Source organism: Patiria miniata, unplaced genomic scaffold, assembly GCF_015706575.1.
Source record: "Patiria miniata isolate m_02_andy unplaced genomic scaffold, ASM1570657v1 HiC_scaffold_29, whole genome shotgun sequence".
Classification (NCBI taxonomy): Eukaryota; Metazoa; Echinodermata; class Asteroidea; order Valvatida; family Asterinidae; genus Patiria; species Patiria miniata.
Window position 1 is genome coordinate 25,086,728 of NW_024037068.1, and position 10,250 is coordinate 25,096,977.

A 10,250-nucleotide genomic window follows, 5' to 3' on the forward strand; every position below is an offset into this window, starting at 1 on the left:
TTCGACTATTACGTTCGGCATTTAGAGCAACTGTAGTGCCATAGACAGCTATTGCTGCACTTATTTCATTTAAGTTAGGCGCGGAAGTTGCACGGCGTCAAACCCAAACGGGATCGGACAATATCAAAAGAGGGCGCTCTCACTGCGTTATGCATATTGATGATTTCCAGGGCTTTTGAGAACAAGTTATATAACAAGGGATAATGCTGTTCAACCACTGATTCGTGGACTGGTTCAGTAGTCCTGACTTGTAATCAGGTGATCGAGTTCAAATCTCAGTGAGCGTTTTTTTTCTTCACTTTTTCACAAGACGTAAAGCCTATCTTTGGTTTATGTTATGGAAAACAAAAGGCATTAGACATGCATGTAAATGGACCGATACGAAATGGGAAAATAATGCCGTTTCTAATAAGTTGTATAAGGGTACAGATAACATTCACCTGTAATGCTTTAAGCCTATAGAGATGTTCATTGCTTTGACGTGAACCCCTCTAATGGTTGAGTGAACATATCAAAACGGCATTGTAAACATTTTGAGACTTTTCTAGAGACTTTTCTCTGTAAAGCAAAGGTAAAGCAAAGGTAAAGCATTTAACGTAGGTCGCCAAAGTTCACCAAGACCAACAAACCTCTTTAAAAAAAAAGAGTTACCCCTCAGGTGTTGTGTAAGAACTAGGACTTGTTTTATTCTTAGAATCAAAACGTAAACTACTAAAGGAATGTCTCAGAAACATTTTGAAGGTGGCAAAGTGTAATTGAAGACTAATTAACGACTTGCGTGATTTCATCAATATTACGTCACAACTATGTGTAAATTAGAACTACGCTGATTCTTTTCCAGTCAAATGGACACGTCAAGGGATACCGCCAAGAGAACGTCGGTAGAAGCTAGTACACAGGTCGGAGATGACGAGGAAATTACGACTGGTGTGAAGAGGCTGCGTAAGACCTGTGTTACAGGTAAAAATCCGACGGGATAGCCTTTTTTTTTTTAACTCTGATTTACATCAGGGGATCAGACGTATACTCTGATGGTCCGATGTAAATCCGTCCTAGTTGATAATCTAGTTATTGTTTTGACTTATTTCTTTTGAGAAATTTCATTCCTATAAAAACAAAAAAAATATTGCAAAGTGTTATGTTTCATGATTCTTGCTAGACCCTATTGACCGATCAAAGCACGCTTTAAATGTACACTGGAGACCCTTTTCAATGGCGAAAGCAATATTTTATCTATCACGTTTTGGTTCCTGTATTTAATTATGAGTATTCATCCTTTTAGTTGACATAGACGTGCCATAAAGTCTCAGCCTTTCGGAATGGTGTTCTTTCTTCTTCTTGTTTTGATCACGTCACCCTGGTAGTTCATAAATACCCGCCAAAGAGGCGCAATTCCTATAATTTGTTTTCTTATGGATGTGTATGGTTACATAAGGTGGGGTAAAACCGAGAAAATCGGCCTCACAACTGGGGAGTCCATTCGCATGTGATTTCACACTTTTTTCTACTTGCAGGACTTGTGTCCTGTGCAGGTTCCATTTTAGAAGGGGGACGTGAAAAAGGGGAGAAGCCCATCCGTACGGTGGCCCTGGAACGACATTTTAATATTGAACTTCTTAATATTAACCTTGTAACTCCTTAATGTTTACGTTGTACGTTCGCAATATGCACGTTGCACGTACTTAATATCGCATTGTGGAAGTAGTTTCTGCTTAATGTGAATGTGCCATCTTGTTAATGTTCACGTTCGATCTTCTTAATATACACCATTGATCATGCTTGATGTCATCGTTGCACCTTCCTTTTTCGCAATATGAACCATGTACCTTCGCATTGTGAACGTTTGACCTTGCATCTTCTTAATATCATTGTTTAATCGTCCTCCTTCGCAAAGTGAATCATGCATCTTGAAAAGTACAAAGTCCTTGCCAAGCCCTACACTTAAACAACCAGTTATGAGGGAGTTTCAATCTGACGGCTGTTTAATGTCACTTAACCTGTTTCTACCTTGTAGTGAGCATTGATTATGAATCAATGCTTTCTGTTTCAATGTACTCATCTTGTACAATTCATGTTCATGATATTGAGCGCTGTTTCACTAGAAAAAAAGTCTGTTTAATTAATTAGACTAATTAATTTCTTGACGGTATACTCTCCGTCAATTACAAAAATGCAAAACAGTGTTCTGTGATCACGTTGAGAAGGCTTTTATCATAATACTTTACATCCTTCAATCCCTATCCCTACGGATTTGTCAATAGTATGAGAATCCCCGCTGTTTTGACTAGCATTTTGGTTTTCGGTCTACTGCTCAGTAAAACCACCCCCCCCCCCCCATGAAGAATATGTGCAATTGGCTGACTCCAAGCAAACAACTTCGTATAGGGTGCCCCGGCAACACGTTTTTTCGCGCTCAACGCAACGGTGTGGTCGTGATAACGCTCTCTCGCGGTGGCGGGTTATCGCAGAGGCGGGTAATCGCGCATTAAACCATGAAAACATCCATCCCCTAGACAAACTCGAGTAAAATGTTGCGGGGGAATGCACTGAATAAACAATAAAATAATTGACGGAAGCCACCTGTGCCCCGCGCGCTATCGCTTTTGCAATGATTGACGGGAATGGGACCGTTGGTGAAATCCCCGATATTTCCCATAAGTAATAAATATCAAAGTATGTCCTTACTATTGTTGTTATTGATTTAAAAGACGTGGACATTATTTCGTAACGGTACCACCGCAAATAAATGATGGTCCTTTCAATTGCTTCTTTAGATCATACTCTTATACTAATTAAATACGCGGATATCAAGACGAATCCATAGGGAAAGGGATAGAAGGATGTAAAGTATTACGATAAAAGCCTTCTCAACGTGATCACAGAACACTGTTTTGCATTTTTGTAATTGACGGAGAGTATACCGTCAAGAAATTAATTAGTCTAATTAATTAAACAGACTTCTTTTCTAGTGAAACAGCGCACAATATCATGAACATGAATTGTAAAAGATGAGTGAATTAAAACAGAGAGCTTTGATTCATGATAAAACTCACTACAATGTAGAAACAGGTTAAGTGACATTAAACAGCCGTCAGATTGAAACTCCCTCATAACTGGTTGTTTAAGTGTAGGGCTTGGCAAGGACTTTGTACTTTTCAAGATGCATGATTCACTTTGCGAAGGAGGACGATTAAACAATGATATTAAGAAGATGCAAGGTCAAACGTTCACAATACGAAGGTACATGGTTCATATTGCGAAAAAGGAAGGTGCAACGATGACATCAAGCATGATCAATGGTGTATATTAAGAAGATCAAACGTGAACATTAACAAGATGGCACATTCACATTAAGCAGAAACTACTTCCACAATACGATATTAAGTACGTGCAACGTGCATATTGCGAACGTACAACGTAAACATTTAGGAGTTACAAGGTTCGTATTAAGAAGGTCAATATTAAAATGTCGTACCAGGGCCACCGTACATCCGTGCTGAAACATATATTTTTTTTCCTCTCATTTATCACTGGGCCGCCGTAAAAAAATGTAAGTGTAGGGGTGCTACAATAATTCCCATGTTAGCGCTGTTCAAACAGGAAGGTCATGGGCACTATCGGACAAAATGTGGCGCTTTTTCGGGCAGCACAATTGCCGACATTTGCGCGAAATTCCAAAAAGGGCACTCGAAAAATACACTTGTGTTTAAAAAAAAAAGCAATTTGTATAAAATATTACGGGGGGGGGGGGGGTCACTGCTGCTGAAATAAGGGCACCTGGGTAGTAATTATTTACGGCGGGGGGGGGGGGGGTTAAAATACCCAATACACCCTCTTCCCGCCGCTGGATACGCCACTGTGCCTGTGGGCTGGTGCCTCGTACATACATGATTTTACCAGCTAGTTATCGGGCTAAATCCGGTCCATTATCAACACAAGAAGCTTTAAAATACTGTCAGTGACTGGCCAATGTTTATTGTTGAGACTTTTGCGCGCTCTGTCATTTGATTACTTTTACCTTGTCGTTTCATTTAGAGCTGACTGATGTACTCTTGCGGAAGCTGGCTAGTGAACTTGGTCAGGCATGGAAAAACTTAGCTACACGCCTCGGTTTCAGCAATGCGCAAATCTACAGATTAGAGAGTGACAATCCACAACAAACAGAAGAGCAAATGTTCAGCATGCTGGTCGAGTGGAGACAACAAAGTCCTTTAACCCCTGACGCTCAGGTTAAAACACTGTCAAGCCACTTGCGTAAAGTTGGCAGAGAGCATCTAGCTGATGATTTGTTAGGTACTTCCATCTTATCTCCAAGAAGCATTGCCAGTAGCCGGATCATTTTTCTTTTACAAAATGTACTCGAAAACCATTTACATTGAAAATTGTCGGTTTTAATTGCGCATTTTTATTTCAAAAGAAAACTCTATTTTGTTCCCTCTTAAAAAAACACACACCTTTGTTTCGGATTGCCTTAGCACCCTTAATGCAAACAATCGTTACTCCTGAATTGTTGTTGGGATGCATAATAGTTCCCCTGTTTGTAAAATAAATAGTCCATACCTAACGTGGGCAAAATATTGTTTTGTTTATCTCCTTCAAAAGTTAACTATGTTTGCATTAAAATCAAAATATGGTATTAAAGCGAATGTACATCATTGGCTTTTGCTTTAATTTTCAGAAATGAACTATTTAAGGAGTTCAGTATAATAGATCAAATTATTGTTACACTTACATTTTGACGTTTTGTGTTTGAAAATGCTGGGAAACCAAGAAAAACCCCATATGTTTAAGTAGTCTGGTTCCCTGACTCCACTGAAGATGAAATTGATCAATTTTAAGATGCCGGAAAATTGTACGTTAAGGGAACCGGTCTAGCTGGCCTGCATTCATTCGTAAACATGCAACGAAAACTAACCAAAAGTTGGACTGAAACAAGGGTAAATTTGGAGCAGTGGTTGAAAGATAGTTAGGATTTTCCAAAGGTGGTCGGCTAACCATCGTTGGAAATGTATACAAAAAATACCATTTTCTTGAAAACAACTTCACATCAGGTGCCATTATTTTACAGGGTGCTTTAGACTGTCATTTACCATTATCCTGTAAGGTATTTCGTAAAACTTTGACGTTTTTTTTTTTTGGTATTTGCAAATGTCGTTTCCCTTTCAACTTGAAAATGGGCCGTTAAATCACCTTTCAATGAAACTCGGCGAGCATGACACTGTGAGCAAAAGGTACAGCTCTTGTGACACTTATTGCAATAGAGGTGAACAACTGCTTTCTGTTAGGATTATTGTTTTTATGGGAAACTTTATAAGGTGAATTCTAATATTATTGTACTTCACAGGAATTCACCAGGGCGACGGTGCAAAAAAACTACAAGGATTTGCTGAGACCACGTCGTGTGATGAGCATCAGTACAAGAAAGAGTTTTACTGTGAAACATGTCAAGAACTGATTTGCAGGTTCTGCTCGTTACGTGACGATCATGAATCTCATCATTACGTTACTGTTGAAGAAGCTTCGGCAAAATTTAAACATGACTTGAACGATAAGTTGCAGTTACTCAACACAGACTTGGTCAAAATAGACCAAAATTTGATGTCCATATCTCAAGCCGAACAGACATTCAGCTCCCGAGTTACTCAGGCATTAGGCGTCGTGCAAGACAGAGCTGCTCGGGCAATGAAAGAAGTCGAAGCAGAAGAGAAACGAGTTTTGGATGAACTGAAACAACGAGAAAAGGATAACGGACAAACATTGGAAGAGAAAAGGAAAATACTGCTTGAACTGCAGAAACAGAAACTGCATACGTTGGCTGTAGCCGAGGCTGCCAATCAGGAAGACTTTAGCAGCATTTTTTTGGTCCGCTACACTGACATACGCATGCAGTTGCAAAAGCGTGGTTGCGAACGTCCTCCCAAAAGCGACGTCAAACTTGTATACCCAACGTTTCAACGGAGTCAAAACATTGGTGCCGTCGATCTTGGTAAGGTGGTGATGGAGGACACGTGGGAGCTGTGTCATGAATTTGGGAAACAAGGACAAGGTGTAGGGGAGTTTGAAACAGCCAGAGGAGTTGCTGCTGCTGCTGAACCTGACGAGATTGCTGTGACGGACTGGAAAAACAGGCGCTTCGTCATCTGTAACAATCAGGGGGGAATTAAAGGCTACATTTCCGGAGATTCAGGTAAGTTATCTGACTTGAACGCATTTCATTTAGACTCAAAGCCTGGTCTTACATATACAATTATGAATATTCCTTAAAAATTGAAAAATAATTAGTGGAGAAAGCTAAAATAGGGAACTCTTCGAACTCTTCCAATCAAACAAAAACACAGTCTCAAATGTCAAATTAAAGAGAACTACAAAAGCTTTTATTCGAGTGATGAAGTAATTGCACAATTGTTCTAAACAAAACATACATTTGCCCAAAAAAATCGTTTCCGTTTGGAAAATTTAGAATTATTACCGTGTGAGAAACAACGAAGAGGGAGTAATGCAAGTGATGTAATATGAGTGACGGTACCTCCCTTGCATCCATTATACATACTGACACTGACATGATTCTCAATGGGATTTGGCCACTAACTATCAGTTGTATAAAAGGTATACGTTACTTCAGTGTTTCAGACTACAGTTTTAAGTGACTTTACCAACAAAATTGCAGGAAAGTGTTCCATGTTTGTTTTTAGGTATCATGAGTTAAGACCGAAAAAACCCACATTTTTTAAAGCGAATCAATGAATTAGATAATTTCTTTCTTTTCTTTTTATCCCAAGGTTTTGATATGGCTGGTTCAATCTGTGTAGATTCTATGCTGGCTATCGTCGAGATTTGTTTTATAGTAATAAAACCTGAGATGTCTTTTTTGAATCCTGTATTTTTTTTTACCCATTCAGGTAGAACTCCATTTCAGTTTCTCAATTTTATTTTCAGATGACGTAACGATTATGCCGGATGGATGGGTGGTTGCTAGCCAACGAGACGTCAAGGTGTACACAAGATACATGACGCTAGCATATGAGTTCAAGACAGTAGCTGAGAGTGAGGTTGGCAAGACAGAGGTACGCCTCGTGAGTGTAACAGTCATGCAGAATGGAGACATCATAGCCGGCGATATCAAACGGAAGGTGTTGACGCAACATCAGTCGGGAAAAAGGGGCAAACTCATACGCACCATACCGGTTTCGATACGACCTGACTTCTTGTCTGTACTGAGCAATGGTTGGATTGTGATCAGTGACTATGAAGAGGGACTAGCGGGCATAGTGGATGTGTCTGATGGCAAAGCTGCTGAAGTCGCCACCGTCCGACCAACCATCGACGGCGATCCAGTGAATCACTGCGCGGGTGTTTGCAGCAACAGCTCGGGTATCTACCTTGTGGTGAGCACAGGCTTCGTCAACAGCGGTCACGTTCACCACTATGATGATTTAGGTCAGTTTGTCAGCTGTGTGGCCCAGGGACTATACAATCCCACAGGAATCGCATTCACAGCCGATGGGCAGCAGCTGGCAGTGGCTGACCTCCATTCAGTTAAGATATATCACAAGGTGTAATTCAGCATGACGCTGACTGGCATGTCACTCCCTAGCTCCGAACAAACGGTTGAAAACGGTCTATACACATTGTTCTATAAGATATCCCCATCTTTCCATAATTTTCTTGGAAGTATTTTCTTTAGTTTACGGAAGTGAGCAAGCAATAGTAGCTCGAATGCTTGACGAAAATGACAACGTGAATACAATGAAGAAATATTCGGACAATGAGGTGGTAAGAAACCCAGAATAAAGCTCCACGCAAACCCCATAGAGTGAGACAATAAACCCTATCCACATGTCAACACTAGGCATAATTTGAATCTGTGTCGCATATGTGCAAGGTGAGGAAAGAACCACTGCACGAAGTTGACTCCCATTCGCCGGTATGTGTATCGACTTTGACTCTTTAAAATTACATTTTTATAGGTAATATTGATACACAGCCATATTTGTTCAGAAATCTTGATGGGTGACTCTAAGCGATAATTGCATGTCTTGTCAACCTTACATAGAGATACAATCTTGGTTTTGAAACGCATCCACACTTAAAACATGTATGTTAGTTTTTACCCCTCAGCCGAGAGGCTCAAGGGGTACTGTCAACGCGTACGCCTACGGCGTCTGTCCGTCCGTCCACCGAGAAACCCTTACCATGGACCACTTGTGGGGTACCTGTTCGAGGTACCCCGCAAATGAAATATTTAGCTGTCCGTCTGTCCGTCCGTTAGGCCAGAGTGTCCAGGCAGCTTAGTTTCCGGATGATAACTTGAGTTAGAAATGATTATTGGGATTGTAACTTCGGTAGCGGGTTGCCCTCATAAGTACGCAAGTTGGGATTGGTTTTCAGGTCAAAAGGTCAAAGGTCAAGGTCACTGTGGGGGAGTTAAAGTTAAATGGTTTGTGGATGATGACTTATGTTGGAAATGAGATTTTGGTGTCTAACTTCGGTAGGGGTTGCCCATTGGTACAGGCATGTTGGGATTGGTTCTGGGGTCAAAGTTCAACGGTCAAGGTCACGGATGATTACTTGACTCTGGCTGAGGGGTTTCAACAGCAAGTTCAGCAACGCTATAATTTCTGTATATACTGTCTGAAGAAAACGCAAATGTCGTACCAGCTTCCGATGACAACAGTGGAATCTTTACATTGCTTTTCCGGTTAATCGATCTAATATGGACCCGTTGCATTACTTCCATGTTGGAGGTACAGTGCTTTATTCTACAAGGAACATGGTAAACACCTTTTATGAATTTATTACACCTTTTATGAATTCATTTTTATTGAATTAGATTAGAAAAATTCGACTCCGATTTTTGTGTATACAAATGGTTTGCATATAGATTACAGTGTGTAAACGTTGTACAATTGCATGTACACAACATTCATTGGTATTGCATATTTTCGTTGTTGTTTTTGTGTGTTGTGGGACCTGTTTTGGTTGCATTGTGAACTGTTGTGTTTTAAATGATCTTATAGCATTTTTTTCATTGGATGTTCCGTATTCGTGTGGACAGGTTCTTATAATAAATACAAGTTTTGTTTCTTCCCAAGACTAATATTTGATTATCCGAAAGAAAACTGTTTAGTTTGAATAGTAATCGGTAAATCACAGTTTATGATCAACGAAGTAAACTAAAGCAGTACATAACGTTTCCATTGGTAATTTGCGATTAAACGTTACGAATGGTATTTTGCGTTCCCCCTTTGATTACCGAAAAAGTAACCTCGTAAATTGCAGAGCCCTTTTTTACCTTTGTTTTGATCGTTTGTTGCTTTCATTTTTCCGCATAACTTTCAGATTTTACTTCTCAAAAGTATGTTCAGGTTGAAACTGAATTAATTTGGTAGATATATTTGATAAAACACTTTTCATGTTAAATTTGTACTTGAACACACATAATACTTTTTATTCGTCCTAACACACGCAATAGCCGCATAACCTGAAGACTAAAACATGTCGTAAACACATCATCCAAATGGCGTAGTTCCGTTGTTTGGTGTATAAATTAATGGTATCAATTAAATTGTTGCTTGTATCTAGCCAGCCTAAAAAAGAGATTTGACGACATTGATTAAGAATTCACTCGTTTTAACGTTTGACTTGACTTGTTCATGGTAACAAACTTTCGTTGTAATCAACTGCAGTTGACATGGAATTGTAATACAAAGTGCGGTAATCTGGCAGTTAACTTGGATTTTAGAACAATGACGGTTGCTTATTACTTTTGTTCATAGCATGACAAAATAAGAGATTAAAAGAAATGAACCATAATTTTGATAATGTTTGGCTTTGGAAGTGTGTCAATTGTTTTGCTTATGGTCGTAATGTTATAAAGTGATATGTCGTGATTTACATGAAGATTTGATTTTTTATAAGGGGGTGGAGTAGGGGTGGGTTGAGTAGTTGATGTATGTGGCGAAATTTGCGGTAATCGCTTCAAACCTCACATACATGATGAACTTAATGCAGAAAAGACCTGTGCGCGAAAAAAGAAATGATGACGTCATCAGACCGGTAGTTATAAAGAAAAGACCTTTAAACCTTAAACAATTGCTAAAAAAATCAACCGTGAGAGATTTAATCAAGATGTGGCTATATATAGCAGAGTAAATATGGCTCTGGAGGTTTCTGGCGATGACGTCACAATGACGTCATCAAGTGTCATATTACAAGCAAATAAATATTTTCATATTTATTCTTTGAAAATC

General features: G+C 39.5%; 1 protein-coding gene across 1 annotated transcript; it reads left to right on the forward strand.

Moving 5' to 3' along the window:
• The first annotated feature begins 845 nt into the window (after positions 1 to 845).
• LOC119735311 lies at positions 846 to 7,559 on the forward strand. Its single transcript, XM_038209009.1, has 3 exons — positions 846 to 960; positions 5,345 to 6,187; positions 6,937 to 7,559. The coding sequence occupies exons 1-3, from the start codon at positions 846 to 848 to the stop codon at positions 7,557 to 7,559; spliced, it is 1,581 nt and encodes a 526-aa protein (XP_038064937.1).
• The last annotated feature ends 2,691 nt before the right edge of the window (positions 7,560 to 10,250 follow it).

Excerpts from the sequence above, each read along its gene's own strand:
- LOC119735311 (XM_038209009.1), top strand. The coding sequence starts at position 846 with ATGGACACGTCAAGGGATACCGCCAAGAGAACGTCGGTAGAAGCTAGT. Across the intron at positions 961-5,344 it reads GCGTAAGACCTGTGTTACAG|GAATTCACCAGGGCGACGGT; the intron begins GTAAAAATCCGA and ends TGTACTTCACAG. Across the intron at positions 6,188-6,936 it reads CTACATTTCCGGAGATTCAG|ATGACGTAACGATTATGCCG; the intron begins GTAAGTTATCTG and ends TTTTATTTTCAG.